Source organism: Strigops habroptila, chromosome 9, assembly GCF_004027225.2.
Source record: "Strigops habroptila isolate Jane chromosome 9, bStrHab1.2.pri, whole genome shotgun sequence".
In the NCBI taxonomy this organism is placed as follows: domain Eukaryota; kingdom Metazoa; phylum Chordata; class Aves; order Psittaciformes; family Psittacidae; genus Strigops; species Strigops habroptila.
Genome location: NC_044285.2, coordinates 44,127,631 through 44,150,637, shown reverse-complemented (window position 1 = coordinate 44,150,637; position 23,007 = coordinate 44,127,631). Strand labels below are relative to the sequence as shown.

The 23,007-nt window shown below is 56.1% G+C and overlaps 2 protein-coding genes across 6 annotated transcripts in view; both read right to left on the bottom strand.

The window, feature by feature from the left end:
• Positions 1 to 18,228, bottom strand: part of NLGN3 (neuroligin 3) — a 42,470-nt gene extending 24,242 nt beyond the window's left edge. For 3 of the 4 annotated variants that reach the window (XM_030474664.1, XM_030474667.1, XM_030474670.1), the window contains exon 1: positions 18,114 to 18,228. The gene's annotated coding sequence lies outside the window, so the exon portion shown is untranslated. The remainder of the gene's footprint in view (positions 1 to 18,113) is intronic. The other variant, XM_030474666.1, reaches the window with a different exon arrangement.
• A 3,705-nt stretch (positions 18,229 to 21,933) lies between these two features.
• MED12 (mediator complex subunit 12) overlaps positions 21,934 to 23,007 on the bottom strand; it is a 38,587-nt gene continuing 37,513 nt past the window's right edge. For both annotated transcript variants that reach the window (XM_030474681.1, XM_030474682.1), the window contains exon 44: positions 21,934 to 22,376. In XM_030474681.1, the coding sequence (XP_030330541.1) occupies positions 22,333 to 22,376 (44 nt within the window). In that variant the 3' untranslated portion in view covers positions 21,934 to 22,332. The remainder of the gene's footprint in view (positions 22,377 to 23,007) is intronic.

Genomic DNA, 23,007 nt, shown 5'->3' with positions numbered 1-23,007 from the left:
CACTGCAGTCAGTGCTCTTCAGCTGGGCTGCATCCCAGCATCACTCCCCTGCCCGTGTGCCACCACCCCACTTCACATACCAGCAAACCAGACCCACATGTCCTACCCAGCCACCCATCTTGCCCATCCACATGCTCTCCAGCCTCCTTTCTCCTTCCACCTGCTGCTGGCCAAAGCAGTGAGAACCCAGGCACAACTCAGGTGATGGGCACAGCCTGGGCAGTGTCCCACTGTGCCAGCCCCCCTACCCTGCCTGCCTCCTGGCCACCCAAGCAAGCCCTGGGGAGGCAGAGCTCTGCTCCCACATCCCCACATCGGGCTGCCAGCAGCGTCGGAAGCAGATGTGGCAGCCCCTCTGTGGGCCCATAGGGAAGGGCGGGAAGGGCAGGCAGGGCAGGCAGGGGGCAGGCAGGGGGTTAGGCAGGGGGGCAGGCAGGGGGCAGGGCAGGCAGGACCTGCAGATGGGGACCAGTGCAGAGCTCCTGTCCAGGGGAGCCCTTGCTGGAGGCTGTGTGGATTTCCAGTGCTCTGCTCTTCACCTCCCCACCGCCTGCCGCTTTCCAGCTTTTATGCAAGTGCAGCCCCCCCGCCAGCCCCGCCAGCACCGCTGCTCCCCAGGGACCGGGACCGGGGCAGCTGCAGAGGCCGTGCTCATCCTCGACCGGCTGGGCAAGAGCAGCATCAGCCCCAGGCCAAGCTCCGTGTCTCGGGCTTTGCAGCCCAGTCCCTGCTTGGTAGCAGGTCAGAGGATGCTTGTCCTGTGCCAGCCACATGTCCTTACCCTGGGAGAGATGGCAGGGGTAGTGGGGCACCTCCATTCTTCCCTAGAGCATCCTTACATGCCCATCCGGTAAATCTCTCCCAAGCTCAGAAGGAAGCAGAGTTGCCTTGGAATTATTGGAGCACAAAATAAGGGCTGTATGCAGATGGGAGGGTGCAGCCCTCGTGGAGGCTCAGCTGGGCAGGGACTCCAGGAATGGAGAATACCTTGTTCAATGAGGAAAATGGGCAGGAAAAAACCCCAATCAAACAAAAAACCCACCACAGAGGGTATCTCAGATCTGCACTGCATATGTGCAGGCAATTCACTGCTGGCCACTAAGGAAACGGGCCTGTGCTGTGCCTGCCCTCCAGATGTGCCCAGGGAACACGGCAAGCTCAGAAATCTGGCATCGTAAGAAATAGCCCAGAAAATCATGTTGCTGCACCCAGCCTGCCCGAGGCCTGCCGGGACTGGGCATGCCAGCTGCTCTGGAGCCCATGGAGGGACCGCAGGCAATGCCAGACAAGGAGGGTGGTAAAACAATGGGGAGAAGCAGTCGCACCTACTGCCCCATCCACAGCACAGGGACAATCTGGGAGCTGAGCTATCATGACCAGGGCTGATCCTGTTCTACCCCTGACCCCCATCACCTCAGCTCACCGTCCCCCTCCACCTCCTCCTGCCCCAGCAGGCAGTGACAGCAACATACACATTATCTCCAAACAGCCTAAGAAACAAAAGGTGTGTCAAGGGACAGAAATACAGCTGCAGCACCCAGAGACCCCAGGCTCTGCTCTGCCACGCCACTGCTGGAGCTGCCACTGCAACACAGTGCCTCCAGCTCTGGAGGAAAACCATCCTTCATCTAATATCCCTTGCAGCAGAGAAATGACATTTGCCAAACAGTGACATCCCAGGGGTGCGATGATGGCTGGGGACCCCCCAGAGCTGCAGTAGTCCGACGTGGGCTCTCACAAGTGCTTCAGACCCACCGCTCTGCCTGGCATTGCTGGAAGGCAAACGGCCCAGCGCAGATCTGCTGAGGGTCCATGGGTTAGCATAAAGCCCAATTATTAATGACTGTCATATCTAATTTGTATGACTGGAAGCTACAGGCAGCTTCCAGTCTTTATGATAGTGCCCACAACTCCCCACAGAGCCATTTCAACCAACCCGTCATTGTTTTTTCCCTCTGCAAGAGCACCACAGCCCTGCCTGTGGTGGCTTTACCCAGCTGGTTTCCTGACTTCCTCAGGCTGTGGCCGCACGCTACTGTGAGCACCACTGCTCCACCAGCTCCTCCAGCTAAGCTGTTTCCCAGCACCAGGCAGCACTGCTCCACAGCTCCCAGCAACTGCAAAGCCAGGACTGAATTCTGGCTTTGCACAGACCACCTGCTCTGTGCCCCTGGAATGGCCACATGCCCAGCGTGACCACCCTGACCTAGCACCAGGAGGAATCTCTTTATAAAACACTGCCAAAACCCAGCTTCTTGCTACAGCTCCTCAGAATTACGTTATGATGATGGTCCTTTGGGGTTTTGTTTAATCCTCATCCATGGTTCTTTTAGCTTATGAAAACCATGGAAATTTGAAGACAAAAACCATAAGATAAGATAGAATTAAAGTTCCAAGTACACATCTTTAAGTTAAATAAAATGATACCACAGGACTTGCAACTGTCTGCAATTATGAGTTTTATGAAGCATCAGGCATAGAGGTGAGTTACATTAGCGATAGCAAAATATGTCCAGATATGGAACTCCACAGTCAAGACCCAGTAGCCCTGACATTCCCCTGGAGAGCGCTCAAATGGAGATCGTGGTGTTCTAACATTTGTAATTCCACATCTGGTTCTATCATTTTAAAAGACTTTTTCCTTCCATCTGGCCCTGTTTTCACCAGCACAGAATAAAGGCATCCAAAACAGTCTCAGCGACATGCTCCTAAGCCTTCCTATGTTTGGACTGTTTTTCAATTATAAACCCCAAAAATGATGCAAACCCTGAATCTGGAATTCCCTGGGTTTCAAATGCCTCATTTGGGATGATTACAATACCCCCGTAACACATCTTATACCCCCGTATTGCTGTTCTGTGCTCTGTGCTTTCTGCTGTAACTTCATGTTAACATAACATTTAGGATGGGAATTTAGCCTTAATTTAATATTGACAGAGTGCCATGAAAACCAGAGCTCAGCCCTCTTCACCGGGGGCTATTGCATGTGCCTTTCTCTGCTGCCTGCTGCCGCATCAGGTCTTTAGCTTGCCCTTGGCTTTTCGAAGCAAAATAACCAGGAGATCTGAGAAAGGACATTTCGTTCAGGGAAGTGATTCCCTCGCATCCCACAGGAGGTGGGAGCAAAACTTTCCGCCTACAGCGCTCCCATTCTTGCCTCCAGCTGCGAAGCCAAGCGCATCCCCCAGCAAAGATGGCTGCTGGCTCCCGGCGGCGCTCCGCCAGCAGGAGCCGAGCCTGCCAACTGGAAAGGAAACGGGGCTGGGCTGGGCAGATACGGCCAAACTGGGGATGCTCAGACGAGCGCGCAGCAGGGAGCCGGCGGGAGAAAGACATCGCAGGCATCCCAGGTCGCTCTGCCAGAGTGCCGGTGGGTGAGCAGAGGAAGTGAGGCTGTTAGGGGTGTTATTCATCCGCCTGGGAAAACAAATGCTCTATCCGTATTTCCAGGGCTGCACTGTCTGCCAGACAGCTCCCTCCTCAATGCTCTCCATGGAAACCTGGGCGGGTGGGATCCTCTGGAAGCCTCCCTTGCAGATGCACAGGCAGGCATCTCCACACCAGCCAGACAAGCTGGATCCACACCTTCCCCAGGAGGCAGCCAAGGCAATGCAAGTAGGCAGCCTGCCCTTGCCTTGGAGCCTTCGCCAGACTGCAGCCTCCTGCCCCTCAGCACTCAGGCTGACCAGCCCCAAGCTCATCATGGTGGTGCTGTGGCTCTGTGTTCCGCATGGTCCGAAGCCAGGACAGACCAGGACCTCAGACCGCCCAGCTGGCACAGATAGATGATTTCCTCCCAACAGCAAGCAGATGGGATGTCCCACTGCACCCTCTGGCCATTCTGCCTTCTGTAGCTTTGCTCACCATCTGATCTTGTTGTATCACAGTGAGAGGTAGCAAAGGGCCAGCTCAGGCACCCCAACACAGACATGCACCTGGCGAGCAGCATGAGAAACCTCTGCCTACTCTCGCCCAGGGTGAGCAAGGTCCAAACCTTTCCACCAGCCTGTCTGCAAGAGCAGGGTCTTGGCTTGCAGCCTCTGATTGGCTTGTGGCCTAGGTCAGTGCTTGAGAAGCTGGTGGTTATGTGCTATGGATTGTGCCCTGTGTGTCTTTCTGACCCACCCCAAGTTACCCATCCATGCCACAGGCAGATGTTTCCTGGTCCCACAGCACTGTGAGAGCAATTCCCAGGACTTCAGGTCCATCACAGAGCTGGTGCACAGTAATAGGTGGCTACCAGTGGCTTGCAGCTACACTGAAAAGGGGCAAGTAGGGCTTCAGAAAGGTCGGCCCTGCTGCTGCTGCTCCTGCTCTGCTTTTCGATAAACGAGCTAAATGACAGGACAGAGAATGTTTTAAAATCTGCATGTGACACCCAGCACTATGGAGGCCAGGGCGGGAGTTTGACACGCTCCCACCAGACTGGAGAAAGGGCTGAGAGCTGATGGGCAGGGCTGTAAGCCATCAGGAGGCAAAAACTTGCACAAACAGACGACAGAGGAAAAGACAGAAGCATTCGTGCCAGAAGGGTCATAAGGGCTGCAGGGGGGTACAAGTTTAATGTGAGCCAGCACGTCATTGCCACCAAAAAAAAGGAGGATCCAGTAGGATGTGCAAACAGCCAGTCTATAAAGACATGTGAAGTAATTACCCTGCTCTCCTCTCAGCTCATAAAGGCACGTCAAGTAATTATACTGTTCTCTTCCCCAAAATATTCGGACCAACTAAGAGAGGCCACAGGAGACCAGCAAGACCACCAAAAAGCCTTGGACAAAAGCCTGGAAGTGTGGGGCTAGTCTAGACAAGACAAGTCAGAGGACACGGGTTTATAACATGTAAAGGCCACAGGAATAAAGGTCGGAACAGTCTGAAATTGAACTTCATGCTAGGTAGGAGACATGTTCATATTAAGAGAGTCAAGTTAAAGCACCCCATGCATATCTGGAAAGGATGCTACATGGCAGATGGGTGGATCAAATCCATCTTGACTCCTCAGTGTCCCCTCCAGCCCAGTCTCCTCCACTTCTTATCTCCCTGGTTGGCAGCTCTGTCCCTGCCTTCCTTTGTTCAGCATTTGTCATCATCTGAGCAAACTCCTGCCACCCTGACCATGAAGACTTCAGCATTTAGGACACTGACAAAGCAGAACACTCAGGAGGCTTCCCAGCACCGTGGAGCCTACACACATCTGCTCTCCACTTTGCAGAGGCCTCCCCCAGAGTCCGGTGTCCATCTCACTCTCTAGGTTTCTCCTAGAGGCACATCTGCAACACCCCTGATATCTATGCACTACAGTCACTCTGATGGGACACAAGTTAAAACAGTCACAAACCTCACCCTCATTTGCTTCAAGTGCAAGAAACACCCCTATGTCTTGCCTTTCACAGCACCACCAATATTCAAAACAAGCTGAATGTCAGAAGCCTACAGCACACTCCACTGCACATCCTTTGCCATGGGGAGAGGATGAGAGACCGCGTGAGAAGTGTCAGTTAAGTTCCTCAGTGCTGCAAGAACATATGTGGGACAGAAGCTCTTTGACAACTCCCAGACACGTGCCAAGATCCTCGAGAGCTCCCATTCAGAACAGAAGAATGTTACCAAAATCTCTAGAAACAGACATTTCAAGTGCCACTTCTGCTGTGGTGCCAATGCCCTCCTGCTGCAATATGGTCTATCCCCGTTTGCTCCGTGGCCTTTAAAGATTCCTTCATGAAGGAGCCAAGCCTGCCTTGGGAAGGACACTGGGGCAAAGTAGACCTTCCCCCTGCCCACATTTCAGCCTTTCCAGGCAGTTTTGGTGTTGAATGCCAGCACACTGCTCAATGCCCAGCTCCAGAAGGCACACTACCCTGCAGGTGAGATAGCCTGGCTCATTTCCAACTCCTGTTTAGCACCAAAAGCCCCCAAAACACAGGATGTTTCTCAGTGTCACTGAGCTGAGACTGGTAGTGTTGCTGAAGGACAGCCAGTGAGCACTGCAACAGGGGCAGTATTGGGGTCAGCACCCAATCCTACCAATGCAAGCAGAGGGTAGAGGACTCAAAGACAACTGTGCTTGAAAGCCTGGGCTCTTTCAGAGTGGGCTCCATGCTCACCTTGAGCTGGTCTAGATTTTGACTGACCTTCCCACTCACTGCTTCCCAGGATCTGGAGGGAAGCTAAGGCAGGGCCACGTGGCACAGCCAGCAGCTGCTGTGTGAGCAAGAGGCTCTGCCAGGACAGGTCCCTGACTGTGAAGAGGGCAGTGGCAGCAGCCTCTTGGTGGGCTGCTGGGTTTCCACATGGTTCAGGGATAGCTGCTGGAAGTAGGCCATTTAATGCTACATTCTGGATAGAAATAATCTGGATTATCTCATGTTACAGCTTCCCTGACTCCAGCCTGAAGAAATGGCGGCAGCTCTTCTCTCCTTCACCTTGCTGTTTGCATAGTTTCCATTTACAAATGCTTTCCCTGCTAGGGCAGAGGTTAATGAGAACCGCTGTCTAAACACCAAACACAGTTCCCTGGCCCTGGCATGGATAGATATACATTTGCTCTCCAGCCAGAACAACAGGCAGCAAAGAAAGAGGTGCTGAGGCACTGGCACAGGGTGCCCAGAGAAGCTGTGGCTGCCCCATCCCTGGCAGTGTTCAAGGCCAGGTTGGACACAGGGGCTTGGAGCAACCTGCTCTAGTGGAAGGTGTCCCTGCCCAGGGCAGGGGGTTGGAACTGGTTGAGCTTTAAGGTCACTTCAACCCAAACCATTCTATGAGTCATTCTAAGAGAGCCTGACCACCCAGCCTGGAAAATCAGAGAGGTGTAGAGGAGACTCCAGAAGCCATGCGAGGGGTCGCTGGAACAGCTGGACATGGCATCGCTCTGTTCCAGCCTGAACGCGCCTGGTCCGGCCTGGCAGGACTGGCCACGAGGGGCCGGTGCGTTGCGGTGTGCCTCGAGCATGGTGAGGGGCGGCGCAGGCTGCCGGTGCCTCCGGTCCCACCCGCGGTGGAGGCGGCGGGAGCTGTCCGTTCAGCACTGCGCCACGCCGCGACGGGGGACGTGCCGGTTCTCCTCCAGCCCGGCCACACGGCACCCAGCGCCTCCAGCGAAAGCGCCTGGCCTCTCTCGGGCTCCAGTCCGGCTGGCAGCCGGAGGAAAGGCGGGACAGGCAAGGACAGCTGCCGGGCAAACTGCATCTCCTCGGCTAGACAAGGGACCACGTCATCGTTGTCTACAGCTTCCTGAGGAGGTGGAGAGGGAAGTGCTGATCTCTTCTCTCTGGGATCCAGTGAGGGGACGTGTGGGAATGGTTCAAAGGTGCGCCAGGGGATGTTTAGACCCGACATCAGTGTCTGACCACCCCTTCACCGAGAGGGTGGTCAAACACTGGAACCGGCTTCCTAGAGAGGTAGTTGATGCCCTTCATGCCTGTCAGTTTTCGAGGAGCATTTGGACAATGCCCTTAATAATTTTGCTTTAACTTTTGGTCAGCCCTGAATTGGTCAGGCAGTTGGACTAGATGATCATTTTAGGTCACTTCCAACTGAAATATTCTATTCTAGATGAAACAGCACTTTGTAAATAAATGGCAGAATTACTGCAGCACTCACTTTGCGCGGGCAGGTGACTGGCAACGCAAAAGTGTAGAACCCTGGAATTTCCAGACATCTATTCAGGAGCGAACTGACAGACAATCTGCTTTCAGCAAGCCCTTGGCACCAGCACAAAGTTCACACCAAGACAACTTGCTTGCTCTCCATAATACCACAAATAAGCAGCCAGCACCTACTTTAAGGCAATATAAGCTCACTCGCAAATCCGAGATCAACACTCCACAGCTAGCAACTGGAGTGTAAATCTCACCCAGCAAAGAGAGCTGTCTGCACAAAGCAGCATTCCTTCACTTCCTTCTCCAGCTTTGGCAAGCCGTGCTGTGACATTATCCCAGCTGCTCGTCACCATCCCCCTCACATCTGCCAGAGTCATGGCTCCTACGTCCTCTCCCAAACAACTGCCCCAGAAACTACCATGGCTAAAGGGGCCTGGATATTTAAATTAAACTGGATCATTATGACTGAACCACAGTAGGGAGCAATTACACACACAGCTCTTCAGAGCAACAAGCTTCTGAAACTCTGAGTCCAAACACCTTCATATTTCTTACATTAGAAAAAGCAGGTTTGAAACGTAATAAAGAAAGGACACTTCAGTGACCCAAAGAGTCTGGCTCAATGCAGTGACATCCCCATTTCTGAAAGGCTCCAAACAAACCAACAAAAATGAAAGCCAGCTGCTGATGGAATGCCCTTCACAAAACTCTCTCATAACCCAGTCCCTCAAGTTCCTTTCTGGAAACCCAGCCATGCAAAAGACATGGACCTCCTTGAAACGATTGGGCCATGGGCAATTTGCATGAAGCCTTGTCCTACCTGTACCACCACCTGTGGTTATAACGGGTCCAGACGTCTCCTGCATGTGCCCAGAAAAGCCGAGAAAGCAGTGGTGGCTGCAGGCAGGCTGAGTGTGTGCACAGCCAATGCTTTCCATGGACCAGCATGGCCTGGAGGAGGCTCTATAAATGTAAGGAGGTGGGCTGGGCACAGAGGAACCCACTGCAGCTTAAAATACAGAGACTTCCTGCAAATGTGACTAGAGAGGGTGGGCAACAAAACCCAAGAGTGCCTTGAATGGGAACAGCTACACCCAAGATAAGTTGTCAATGTTTCAGTTTTGCTGACTCAATTAGAAACCAAAACCCACTTAATCACAGGCTGTAATCCAGACTGTGGCTGTAAGAACCTCTGGTTTCAGCGGCAGAGCTGATAATGGATTGTTTCCTTTACTGACACCTGCCCCAACACCTCTGCCTCACACCACTGCCCACCACTCCTTGTCAGCTAAGCAAAGTTTTGCAGGGCAGGGTTGTAAACCAGGTCATGGAGGTGACCCAGGCTAAAGCTAACGAAACCCAGGGCAAAGAGCAGATATGAGGAAAATAACTGAGACAAGCGGGAATGAACTTTTCCACAGAAGCTGAAACACAACATAATCAGTTTTCCTGTGCTGAGATAAGGTTACAAGTTATCTGTCGGTGTACAAGCACCACCTTCCTGCATCACCCATTACCACCCGATCTTGTACCATGGGACACCCACCCAGCTACCAAGTCCATGGAGCAGGGTGGCTCTATGGGGACAGCAAATCCCTATGCATGGGGTATGGGCCATCCCGACAGAGCCACCCCTCCAGGTCACAGTGCAGACAAAAGGGGCACGTGTGTTCCCTCGCAGTACTTGAAAGCCCAAGCATTGTAGTCCAGCACTAAACCATTTCCTCACTACAGGGTCAGTGGTGGCAATGCTCAGGAAAGCTGTCCTAGAAGATGTTTGAACTAGTATCACCTCCACCATCCATACCACCTCCGTCTTGTTACAACACTCCCTACTTCCAAGTGAAACACCAGACAGGCTCCATGCAGACCCATACACCCAGAGCCCAGGACACAGGGCTGTGCAGTCCCATGCCCCTCGTTTCCCACAGCTAGGAGAGCTGCAGATCCCATCCTGTGCCCAAGAGATGCCCCAGATGAACCCGAGCCCATCACCCTAGTTGGAGAGGCGAGTGCCCCAGCACATCCCACCTGACACAAGCTGCTGAATTATGTGTTAGTGTCAGTGGCCTTGACCAAAGGCCAGACATGATTTTCTGACCATATTGCAACAGCCAAGCAGGGTCATGGGAGCAGCACTTCCTCTGGCCAGCAAGGAACATCCAGACAGAACAATCACACTGTCACCATCATGCTGGTGCCCCTTCCAGTGACCCACCACTCCATGACACTGCAGCATGCCTGGGGACACAGCCCCAGTGGCAGCCACCACCAAGGACCAGGGCACTGCCCACTCCCAGCTCTGCTGTGGCTGGCCTGGGTGACCATGCTCTCCTCCTCATAGCACTGGTGTCTTCATCCCCACTGAGGGCTGGTCTCTGCAAAGCACTCAGAGGTGGGAGACCCAGAAAGCTCTGGACTGGGACAGGAGAAGGGGAGCTGTGGCAACGGGTAGCAGTACATGCTGAGTACAGAGCACAGGCCAGCACAAGCTCTATTTGCTAATGCTGTAACACCCTTTTCCTCTGCTCCCACCAGCAAGCAGGAGTCACTGGAAACATCAGGAAGGGAAGATCTGGATGTGGAGGTGGGAAAATGCTATTGCTGCTGGAAGCACCGCGGGCTTCTCCGTCCACAACACGCATCCCCAGCAAGCTGCTGGTGGCAGAGAGCACCACGTCCCTCTTGCTTCCAGCTGTGCCATGCCCCTCTTCTGTGCAGGGCCAGGGAGACCAGCCTTGGGGCAGCACCTCTCGCCAGGGCTCCTGCCAGGGCTGCACACACAGAGCCAACATGACACAGCGTCAAGCAGCCACGTCCTGCAGCAGCCACTGCTCCTCCAAGGTGACGTCAGCCTCTGCAAGAGCTGGCAGGCAGGACATGCTGTGCATGCTGGCCATGCTGCTCCCAGACACCGCCTGGCTCCAGCAGACACCGGGGCCTGCGATCCTCACCAGCTACGGCTTATCTACAAATTGAATTTCACACTCGCATGCTCCTGAATAAGGCAAGGTGCTGAGGAGCCACCCTCCCACTCCACATCTGTCTCCCCCCTCACCCCACTACGCCGCTGAGTGCCGGCACCAAGGGTAATGACTGGCGGGTGTGGAGGAGCCCCAGGGGAAAGGTACGACCCTGCACAGCCAGCACCAGCCCATGGCAAAGCTGCCGTGGTGCTGGCAGTGCCCTCCAGGCTCAGTGCAACACCAGGGCAAGGGCAGCCCTGGGGCTGCTGGCACAGAGGCCACCTGCAAATGCTGCTGGCACAGCATCCAGAAATGCCCATCTGCAGCTGGGTAAGAGAAAAGCCTGTCCTGGAGTTGCTGGATTCCCCAGAAACGCTAAAGGCTTTCCCAGGAACTCTGGAAACACACTGGAGCTACGTGCTCCAGTGAGCAACCTAAAGAGTTCACAGAGTGTCACAGCCTGAGATCACTGTTGTCACAGGTTGTGCATATTGCTGGCAGCTTGGACAGATGTGGTGTCACAGAATCCCAGACTGGTTTGGGTTGGAAGGGACCTCAAAGCTCACCCAGTTCCAACCCCCTGCCACGGGCAGGGACACCTTCCACTAGAGCAGGTTGCTCCAAGCCCCTGTGTCCAACCTGGCCTTGAACACTGCCAGGGATGGGGCAGCCACAGCTTCTCTGGGCACCCTGTGCCAGTGCCTCAGCACCCTCACAGGGAAGAGCTTCTGCCTCAGAGCTCATCTCAACCTCCCCTCTGGCAGGTTAAAGCCATTCCCCTTGTCCTGTCCCTACAGGCCCTTGTCCAAAGCCCCTCTCCAGGTTTCCTGGAGCCCCTTTAGGCACTGGAGCTGCTCTAAGGTGTCCCCTTCAGGAGCCTTCTCTTCTCCAGGCTGCCCCAGCCCAGCTCTCTCAGCCTGGCTCCAGAGCAGAGCTGCTCCAGCCCTCGCAGCAGCTCCGGGGCCTCCTCTGGACTTACTCGAGCAGGTCCACAACCCTCTTGTGTTGGGGGACAAGGTGTCAGTCACCTTGGAAGGACCACACGCAGTTAGATGGTTCAGCCCAAGCCCACAACAGCCTCTACTCAATTAAGACAAGCAGCTTCCTCAAGCAGGGAAGCCCGCCCTTAGCAAGAGCCATCAGCTGCTCACGTTCCCAAACTGAACCAGAGCTGGCATGACTGAGCAGAAGACCATGGAAGCCTCTCGGGCTGGGGCTCAGCTGCAGCCAGGGCAGCTCTACAAAGTCTGACTTCTTCCCATGTAACCAGGGCTTGCTAAGAACTGGAAGCTGGGCAAATCAGCAGCTAGGATGGAAGCCTGTTCAGATTTAATCCCAATTTATTCTCTATTTTGCCTTGTACCTTTCTCCTCACACATTTTCTATCTTCAAGCACAAAAAAAGCAGAAAGCCTAAAACCTCTGGAAAAAAATCGTTTGCTGTGTTTTAGTGCAAAGGCTGCTGGATCAGCCTGGGGATGCCCTGTCTCTCCAGAGGGAGCAGACCAGGATGAAGCAGGATATACAGGCAGGCTGCAAGTACCAGCAATGCCAAGGAAAGGCAAGTCCCAGTGCCAAGGCGGCTCTTGTGCTCCCTGCTGCTTCTCAGAGGTCCCCGAGCACAGCTCAGCCTCAGCAGATGCCCATTTTTGAAGCATTGCTCCCCACAGACACGGAAGGAGGTTTTTGTTACAAAAGGCAGGTAACCACCTGGCTCCTCTTAAAGTCATGAACATCAAAGTACAGCAGCTCCCTGCTCAAGTCTGCAGCCTCAGATCCTCATCAAGACAGGCCGGCAGCAACAGAGACCAAAATGCCAATGAGGCTAGGCAGAAGCTCTTCCCTGTGAGGGTGCTGAGGCGCTGGCACAGGGTGCCCAGAGAAGCTGTGGCTGCCCCATCCCTGGCAGTGTTCAAGGCCAGGTTGGACACAGGGGCTTGGAGCAACCTGCTCTGGCAGAAGGTGTCCCTGCCTGTGGCAGGGGATTGGGGCTGGATGAGCTTTAAGGTCCCTTCAACACAAACCAGTCTGGGGTTCTGCAACAGCAACAGAGATAATTTCTATCTGGAGGCACAGGATCTGTGCCTTACGGCTGCTCGCCAAGGGCAGATGCGGGTTTTGTGGTTGCAAGGATGCCATGGTGCTGACTGGATATTTCCCTCAGTCCTCACAGACAGGGTCCTCCTGGAAGTCATAAGGATGGGAAAGAGCGTCTTCTTCATGAACTTCAACCTTGCTTTTCCTCATCCTGCTGCCCCATACTCAAAGCCCACTGGGGACCGCTAGATCCCTAGCTCACCTTTGCATCCTCCTCTCCAAGTCTACTTCTGCCACAAGAAGCAAACCTCTCCCAAACCAAGCCTCCCTGCTGTCTCTACACTGCTTGAAGAGCTGTGGGATAGCCTTCTGGCACCACATGTATTCATAGGTAAGGCTGAACTGGACCCTCACTGGTAGGAGGACATGAGTCTTTTCTCATCTGAGCATAAAACCAGGAACAAACCCGATACTGATATTCCCTGATGTGTGTGAGAACTGGCAGAGCCAGGGGACTGAAGGAGATGAAGATCAGATCCCTGGTGATCCCACAGGGAACTGGGACAATGCCGGGATGAGACTCCAGCTCTGCTGCCAGCACGTCGGATGTGTGTCCTGGGGCCAGGGAACCAGAGGAGGCAGAACTGCCAGGTGAGACAGGAGGAAAGGGATATTGTCATCCAGATATGCCATCCCTGGAGACATTCCAGGCCAGGCTGGATGTGGTTCTGAGCAACCTGATCTAGTTGAAGATGTCCCTGCTCCTTGCAAGGGGGTTGGTCTAGATGGCCACTGAGGGTCCCTTCCAACCCAAACCGTTCTGTGATTCTGATTCTATGATGATATGATAAACCCATCCTTCTTCACCAAAGCCCAGTGCTCCCTCCTCCCTTCACCCTTGCTGGTAGGCACAACGTTATGAAAATAACAGCTCAGACCAAGGGCCCACCTTGCCCTACGTACTTTCTTACCAGTACTCAGACGTATGAGCACTTTACAGCTCAGCAGCTGCCCGAATCAGAGGTAGATCTTGGTGTATTTCTTGGTTCTGAGGGAACCTCTTGTCCTTCCTGAATTCACCCTGTTTCTCCTGGAACCCATGTAAGGTTTCGCTGCTCACGACACCTTGTTCTGAGGACTTCTGCAGTTTGACAGAACATCTGCAAGAGGCAATGCCCCTCCTGTTTGGCACCTCCTGCCAACTTCATTTGATGCGACCTTGTACTTGCATAGAAGGAAACAGTAAACACTTAACCTCCATGCCTCCTCTCGTGCCCTCCTGTAGACATCCTTTATTCATCTTCTGCTCTTTCTTTTCCGTTTTTAAGAACCCTGCCTTATTTAGCCATTTTGCAAAGGGGCCATCAGACCTGTGAACATTCCTGCTGCAACTTCCAGGCATCTGACTCCACAAGGACCTCAACATGTCTCTCCAGTGCTCCCCTAGGCAGCTCTAGAGACAGACACACAGAGCAACTGCCCCCCTTCTCCTGCATCACTGTCTCACAATTCCTCAAGCTGCTCAGTGGTGCCTGGAGTCATGTACAGGTAGAGAAAAGATACAAACGCAGCCGGACTCACAGACTCTCCTCCACAACTCCTTTAGCACTGGGTGCCAGCACCAGGACATGGACAAGGCCACCTCCATGGTGAGTGGCATGCAGACACTTTGGCCACACGACAGACTTGAGCTTCTCCCACTCCTGTAGAGCAGCAGCTAATGAACGGCTGATGGAGGCAAAGTCCCTGCAGCCCCATCACACACCAAAGGCCATCCTCAGCAGTCCCCTCCGCAAGCCCATGTGAAAAGCCTTCCTCTGCCAACCATCCTCACCTTCAGAGAGCTGCAGCAGCCCTGGAGCAGACCCAGCTCGCCTCTCACACAGCACAATCGCTGTAGCACTCACCAACCTTTGTCCCTGGCTCCACTGGCATGGCCAGACCATGCGGCCCCCGGCAGAGCCGCGCTCTGCTCGCAGGCTCCTCGCAGGGCACGCACACCCCGAGATGCACTTTGAAAATAACAGACGTTACTCCCCTGTTCTGCATTTTGCAGTGTCAGGAACAAGGCTTCTTCTCCAGTGATCCCCTGAGCTCTTTGCCAAGGCTGCCTCAGCCCAAACAGAGCTCCCCAGCGTGAAGCCTTGCTCACAGACACTGTGACACCCCCTCCCTGCCCCGCTGCCGTCAGACAACATGGCAAAAGGAGCATAGCGGAAAGGCAGAGCTTCCCCACACAACTGCAGGACTAAGCAGGAGCACAGGTTCCATAATGGGCTGCAATACCACATCACTACTGAGCCCAGACAAGCCTCCAGACAAGCAGCACGCACCCTCCTAACCGAGGAGTGGCACACACCCAGCAGCCACAGCCAGAAGCCCCCGTGCCTTTCCACTGCTCCCACTTCTCCCTGTGACCCCTCAGTCAGGCTCACTGCAGGGTGTGAATGACACGGGGTCACACTGCCAAAACTGGCAACTGCAGGACCTGTTCTTCATTCCCCTCACACATGCTGTGGTGCTGCCAAGGCCAGCACAAGGCGCGGGGCACAGCCCCAACCCCGGGGCCACGTTAGGAGACCACCACAGCATCTCGTCCACCATGCAGCACCACTGAGCTGTGACAGCTCTTCTGAGCAGCCCAGCACCAAGATCCAACCCACCTCCTTCTGCTGATGTACCCCCACCTCCCCCCCATGCAGATCCAAGACCCGCTGGGGCTGTGAATGCAGATACAAACACCAACCCTGCTTAAGAAGCATCTTCTGAAACTCCCTGTCAGCAGCAGCCAATAACCACTGACCATTACGGGAGGAATCTCTGTCTGGGATCCTGCAGAGAGCAAAAAACTGTCCCACCCCAATGGCACCGAAAGCCCTATGGGCAGAGCCAAGCTGTCCCTGCCACGTCCCTCTGCCCACACTGCACAGCCTCAGGACAGCAGATCCTTAGCCCCTCCATGCTCTGCTATGAGGTTTCACAGCCTCCTCCATGGCTCCACCACAGCTCGTGCCCAGACATATGCTCCATATCCCCATCCCCACCGCTTCCCACCCTCCTCCTGTTGCTGAATTCCTCCAGCTGCCACTGGCCACCCCACACTGGTCTGTCCAAGGCCACAGTTGCTCCTGGAGAGCCAAAAGGGCTTCCCTTCTCCTCCACTTGCTGTGTAGAAATAGCTCCTAGCAGGAACGATATGGGAAGACAGCAGCAAACTGCTTGGGAGGCAGCAGAACTGCTGTGGTGGGGGAGGTTTAGGAGCTGGCTGAGCTGATATTGCTCAGGAGTGGCTTAGATGGAGCTTAGCGATTCAATCACCTCAAGGTGCCTTCCATACTTGCTGTCCTAAAACTCCTCCTCCCTTGACACAAAGACAAGGCCAACGTGGACCTGCCAGAGGATTTTGGCAGTCACTATGTCCTTGCTCTCTCTCATAGACTCAATGTGATCCTGGTCAAAATGCACCTGGACCCCGCCTGTGTTGGACCTGAGCATCCACAGCAGACCCCACAGAGAGCCCGGAGAGATGCAGCCACCACAGCTGGAGCCTTAGCACAGTGCTCTGCCAATTCTCATGCTCCCTTCTGAAGCCTCAGCAGGCCCCTGCCCGTGGGCAAGGCGCTGCCAGCCCACACCATGCTCCCAGCACTGCCCGGCTCCTGAGCACGTGCTCTCCAGCCCTCTGGGAGAAGAGCCTCTACACGGGTTCTGGGAAAGAGACAGACCCAAACGGAAGGTCCAGAGCAACAGGCTTGGCATGGGCTCAACCTTCCTCTTCCACAGCGCTGCCCTAGATTCACATTCAGCCATCACCATGCTGAGTCTGGGCAGCTGGAGGCTGTGCAAGGCACAGGCAGACCCTGCCAAGACGGGCGCTGTGGCTCCTCAGTGCGGGAGGGTGCAAGGGCTGCCCTGCGTCTCGGCAGCGTCTGCCTGTGCCCCGGTGCTCCGAGGTTGAGCTGTGTGTTTGCAGGTGTCCAACCCAACTCCACATCCCGACCGCACACGTAACCATGGCAACTGCACATATGAGTGGCAAAGCCTCGAGCTGGGCTAACTGCGAATGCAAATGAAGCAAACACATGCACCGTGCTCAGTGTGACCTCTAAATGTCAGCCCGTCACCATTCTGCAGACACCAGCTCTGGGGGTGGCTACCTGCAGCCTGCGGACAGGAGGAGGGACCTCGGGGTTGGCACAGGCGCTCTGGTGCATCACCCCTGCCTTGGTACCCCGCAGCTCCCCGAGGACACATCTACCCCTTGCGCAGCTGCAGATGCCCCCTGATTTCACCCTGGTTTTCAGAGGAAGGAAGGTCGCACCAGGCTGACATAAAGCGTGGCCAGTGCAGGGGCCCAAGGGGAGCTGGGTCTGTCAGCCCAGCCATGAGGGCACCTCCAGCATCTCTGCCCCCACCTATGGCATCAAATGAGGCACCCACAAAGGACAAAAAGAGAATCCCAGTGCCACAGGGACTTCGTGACAGAGCCACCTCCCCAGGGGAGGCCCGTGGCCTTGGAAAGGGCTGACAGTGAAAGCACCAGGAGATGCTACCATTTGGGAGACCATGGTCCAGAAAGAGACTGGCTGGCCAAAGGCCTCACATCCCTTCTCACTTCTCCTCTCCCATACTGCCAACAGCGCCAGACGTGGGCAGGCCCCGGTGGTGACCATCACCCAGCACACCGTCCTGCTCCACGGCTTTGAGCACAACAGAGCTAAACTCAGGCAAATAGTGCAAGCCTCAGCGCACATCAATGGAGACACCAGCAACCCAGAACCACGCTTCTGACCCTCCACATGGCTCAGGGATCAGCACCACCAGCACGGTAGAGCCCGTTTGCCACCGAGCTTCCCTTCACCCTGGCTGCCTGTCCAAGAGAGAGACAGGGAATGATGCCCTTCTGCTCCAGGAGCCCGAAGACCAGTGTCATTCCCCATGCTCCAGAAGCCCAATGGCCAATGTCATTCCCCATACAATGGCCACTAATCTGAGCCACGGGCATCTCCTGCCTGCCCTTGACCTGAGGATGCTCACGCCAGCAGCCTCATGCGGGACAGTACGCGGCGCATCCTTGCACCCCAAATAACGACCCCCACCGGCACCCCGCACGGCGCCTGGGCGGGAACACCAGAGCTGGGACAGCGGCTGCTCCGCGGGGAACGGGGCCAGCCGGGGCCGCGCCGGGCCGGGGCCGCGCAGCCGAGGCGGGCGCACAATCCCCCTTTCAGCGCGTCGCCATGGCAACCCGCCGGCTCGCCGCGGCCGCTCATCCGGCCCCGTTAACCCCCGCCGGTACCCGCCGGTACCCGCCGCCGCGCTCGGCACCACCCGTTAACTCCCGCCCCGTTGCCCAGCCCGGCTCCGGACGCCCCCACCCCGGGATGGGCCCGCGGCCACCCGCCCGCCCGGGAGCCCCGTCACCTCCATCACCCAGACCCCCGTGCATCGGGGCCAGACCCGTCCCCCCGCCGGAGCCGCCGCGGTGCGGGCCGGGCCGGCCCGGGCGCACTCACCGCCTGGGCTGCCGAGGCTGGGCCATGCCGGTGGCGGCAGCGGCTGCTCCGCGCCCCGCTCGGTCCGGCCGGCCTCGGCACCGGTAGCGCGCGGCGCGTGCACGCAGGGGCGGGCGGGGGCGGGGCCGTGCCGCGGCACCCCTTCGCTGCCGGGGGCCCCGGCCCCGCACCCCCCAGCACCCGCTGGCCACCGTGACACCCCCCCCCCCCCGACCGGACACTCGCACACCCTGGGGCGCGCTGCACCCCCAGCGAACGACCCCGTCTGTAGGAGCATCCGCATCCCGGCACCCTCTTCTACCCGGCCATCCTGCAGCACCCCGGGCATCCCCACACCGGCATCCCGCACCACCGCGGGCATCCAGAATCCTGCCCCACTGCAACCTGTACCCTCCCCGGCTCCTCTGCATGCGTCCTGCCCGCCCCGTCCCGCATAGCTCCAGGCTCCGTAGCCCTGGCGCATCCGCAGCATCCCACACGTTCCAGCCCCGCGCCAGGGGAGCAGCCCCAGCCTCTACCACTGCTCTGAAGCACCCAGCTGTTTCAGGGAGGATTCGCCAGGTCCCAGTACGAGATGCCCCATCTCAGCCTCAGCCCTCAGCGGCAAAGCCGCCTGCCCACCCCTGGCCACGCACAGGGCTGTGAGCTCAGCAGCCACAGCCCCATAGGCCCCAGCAGCACGACCCAGCACCTCTGGTCATTGCGCTTTCCCCTCTAGGGAATGTCTTCCCCTTGCTCAGAGCCTGCTGGCAGGAGCCGCCTCTCCTCCAGCCTTCCTCTGCCCATGGCGGGGCTATCTCTGCTCCAGTGCTGCCTGGCAGGATTAAAGATCATTTGAAACAGGGCATGGATCTGAGTCCTGCTGGATGCATCCGGTCTCTGCATCTCTCTGCCGTAGCCAGGGCAGAGTCAGCTGCAATGCCTGATCAAAGAGGACATGCAGTTACCAGCAGACACCTCCGCGCCTTCCGATGCAGGCGAGGAGAGTTGGGCCCTGCCTCACTCCTGCTGGGAGAGCTGCAACCCAGACCCTACCCAGGCTCTGCAAAGCAGTCACCGCTTCCCGTTTAAGCTGCTCATGTGGCAGCACGCAGAGGGCAGGCACTTATTCTAGCGCTCCCGCATGCCAGCAGCACATGCACTGAGCTGGTGAACATGCAGCCACAGGGAAATCCCCAGCACCCTGCTCTGGTTGGGCTTCAGCGGCCCCAACATCTTCCCGCTGCTGCTGCAGAACAGGTCTGAGCTTTCCTGCCCCACACCCTCTCCCAGGGACTGTGGGTGGCAGCTTGACCAATTGCTGGCCTGTAACACCCATGGTGAGCAAAGTGCCAGCTCTGCACACCCTTGAGCAGGCAATATGGTCCAGCACCTTGTGGGATGGATGCACAACCCTGCCTGGTGCCCACCAGGGTTCATCAGCCCTGAGAAGCATCTTGAAGGGGCCCCTGGACCAGTGCAGAGCTGCCCCACAGCAGGCAGGGCTCCCTATGTTCCACTGCTAGACAAAACCAGCCCAGGACAGGGCCACGGTGTACCGTGGGCACCACACTGGGAACACTGGGTGCTGGCAGAGCTGCTCCACTCCTGGCTTCAGCTGCTTGAATGGGAAGCCATGGATCTTCTCGCACAGCTCCAGCACTGATGATGCCTCACGACCTGCCTGGAGCACAATCCATGGGCAGCACTCGCATCAGACTGCTGGGTGTGGGGGTGCATGGGACAGAGCCTGCTCCTGTCCATCCATCACCCTGCCCAGGCACCCCTTGGGGCTGCCCCCCTGCCCCAGGGAACCAGCATCAAACACCCCTACCCTGGACCAGCGGCCACAGCAGGGCAGCTGCTCACATCACTCAATGGGCAGCGTGTAATGACACACACCCCACCCCGGTCGCCTCTGGCTCCGTCACAAGCAGCATTTAGAGGAGGAGGAGGGCTGGAAGCCGTCAGACCTACTGAAAGCTGCAGTGGCTCAGCACTAACGTGCAGCACAGCAACAGCGGCTCCGAGGCATGCAGCCAGGATGGGCAGAGCGCAGCTCCCAACGTGCCCCAGTCCCATGGCACCCTGCAGCCTCCTGCAGCCCCTGGAAACCCCTGGCAGCCAGAGGTTCTTGGAGACTGGGAGCCCTGAGTCTGCCACCACAATGGAGCTCTCGAGTCCTGCTCATCCCACATCGGCATCCAGCCCCAGGAAGGGACAAATCGTCCCCTTTCCCCCAGGGAGGCTGAGCAGGCCTGGGGTGCTTTCACCAGGCACAAAGCAGGAGGTTAACACCCAACTCCGTGCTCTCCAGCATCCCTGCCCAGAGCCGTGCTGCCTCCTGCCACCCCACTCCAGTGCTGGCTGCTGCAGAGCCATCCTCCTCCCACCTCTGGCACCGCATGGATGCAGACACGGTGTGGATGCAGATGCCACTTGGCGCAGACCCAGCTGCCTCCCAGGGCTGGAGAGGAGGGAGCGGCAAGCCCCGGGTGCACACACCAGGAAAAGGGGCTTGTTCTGGCCAAAGCCAGTGCCCAGCTTGCCCGGGGTGGGCTCTGCTGGCCCCAGGGCACTCCCTGTCCACAGCCCAGCCCTCCTCCAGAGCAGTGAGCAGGGCTTCCACGGCCTGGGTCACCCAGCACAGGCTGCAGGAAAGCAGAGCCCCTGGCACACACCTCCCCTGCGGTGTGAGGGGACCTCACAGCTGCTCCCCAGCCTGATCCTCGTGGAAAGGGACAAGCAGCGATGCACAGAGGAAGCAGCCGGGCACACACCTCCATCCTCCTGAACAAGGAAGAGTGCCCATCTACACCAGGCCTGGCCAGCAACACCTTCTACCCCACCTGCAATGAGGTGGCAGGAGCCTACATAGGCACAGGGGACATGCAGTGTGAGATGAGCAGATCCAGTGCTTGGGGCAGCAAACACAGGCCCATCAGCCAGCACATGGGTCTGAGGGCTAGAGCCCCACCATCCCGCCTTCCTCTCCACTTCCTAAACTTGCCTTCTTGCTGTGGCCTACCCTACAAAACTGTGTATGTGCCCTCAGATTAAGATCAAGGGTAACTTCTCCACGAGTTCCTGAGAGCCTCACCCTATCCCACACAGATGGGACAGAAGACAAGAGTGGTCAAGAAAAGCTACCAGAGGGACCACAGGCCAAATGGTCCACAAGCAAATTGCGGAGGAAGAACCAAAGAGAGAAGAAAGGTGCTAGTGATGGTGGTTTCCAGGTTCCAACAGACAGCAGGAACAGAGAGTACTAAACTAGAGCAGCCTGCTACAGAGATGACTCCACGCCAGCATGCTGCATTAGCCAGGTCAAAAGTTGAGAGTGCTGCATGTTACCCATCCACACAAAGCACTGTCAGGAAGGAGTGAACAGAGGAGTTTTGGTGCTTATGAGCAAAACTGTGCTGCAAAAAAGTACTGAGCACACATTTGGTCTGCAGTTCCTCCTAGACTGCAGGGGTACCAACCTGAGCCTCAGCACCTGCTGTGGCTGGGAAGCTTGGCTTGTCAGGGCTCGGGATTACCCTGCAATGTAACTCCCTCTTTGCTTGGTACTTCTGTCCTGGTGGAACATGGCACTAGTAAAACTCTGGACCATGCAAATCCTACAAAGCTTGCACAAACCCTTGCAAGCACATGAACGCCAGCTCATGAAACAAACAGGGAAGAAGGGCTTTCTTTCCCAACCCAAATTGTTTAGCCATTCACAAAAGCTGAAAAGACAGACATTAGTCCTACTGAGGAAGAGAGACCACGTGTAGAGGTGCTGTGGGGCTGTACTGGGGGGAGTGCTGAGGAGGAAAGGCAGGCTCTGAATACACACTCCTTTTGCAAAGTAAGCTCTCTGTATTCATCCAAGAATGTCTGCAGTATGGAGTTCATCTGGTATAAATAAAATACAAAATTTTACAATGTCTTAATCATTATTTTAACAAAAATACTAAAAACTGAGTAAAAACCGAAACTGAAGTGGGGAGGGAGACTATCAGCCACAAGGGATCTCCATAAACATTTGTAGAAATTGGATAGTAAAAACACTTTCTCTGTACAACAAAACCATCTTCCTGGCACCTCCCCGTGAGACAGGCAGCAGCAGCACTGGCAGCAGCACCGCCAACCACTGGCAGAGGTTGGGCCAGCCCCAGCTTGTGGGTCAGGCTGGAGAGGCTGTGTGCAGTCCACAGTGATGCCTGCCTCCTGGATCAGGCTGAAGTGCCATGGATCAGTAGCGTCCAAACGGGTTGTTGTTCTGCTGTGTCTGTGTATCTGTTGAGGTCAAGACAGAGATAGACAGTCACAAGGTCTGGTTCAGAAAAGAGGTCCGTCTCCCCACACCACCAGCACAGAAAGATGAGCATGTCACAGGGTGTTAGAAGTATAACCTTTATGGCACTTTCTGCTCTGCTCCTTTGTCTGAGCCTTGAGGCAGCACCACAGTCAAGACCCCACATTCTTTGAGGAAGACACAGATAATGTGCCAGTCCTGATCCTTAAGCTCCTCCACGAAGCAATCTCCCCACCCCTTGTGGTGGAAGTGTTGCACCATAACAAAGGTGGCAGCGAGCTGGGAGGAAGAGTCTGGGGATAAGTTCTTTCTGATTTCGAAAGAAAAAGCAGCCTGTAAGATTGCACAGCACCTGTGGGCATACAGCTGCTCAGCCAGTGCCGAACACCCATCCCGAGGCACGCCCAGAAACCAAAGCCAGTGAAGGTTTCAGAGACAACCATCCTGGCCCCCTGTCAGTATCTCAGTACAAATGAAGAAACATGCTAAAGGACTTCCAGATAGCACAAGAAGGGCAGGAAACATCATAAAGTTGTATTGAAGAACATCATGAACTTCAGACTGCTGGGACTGATGTTTTGTGATGTACAGTGCTCACAGGACACTTGAGTA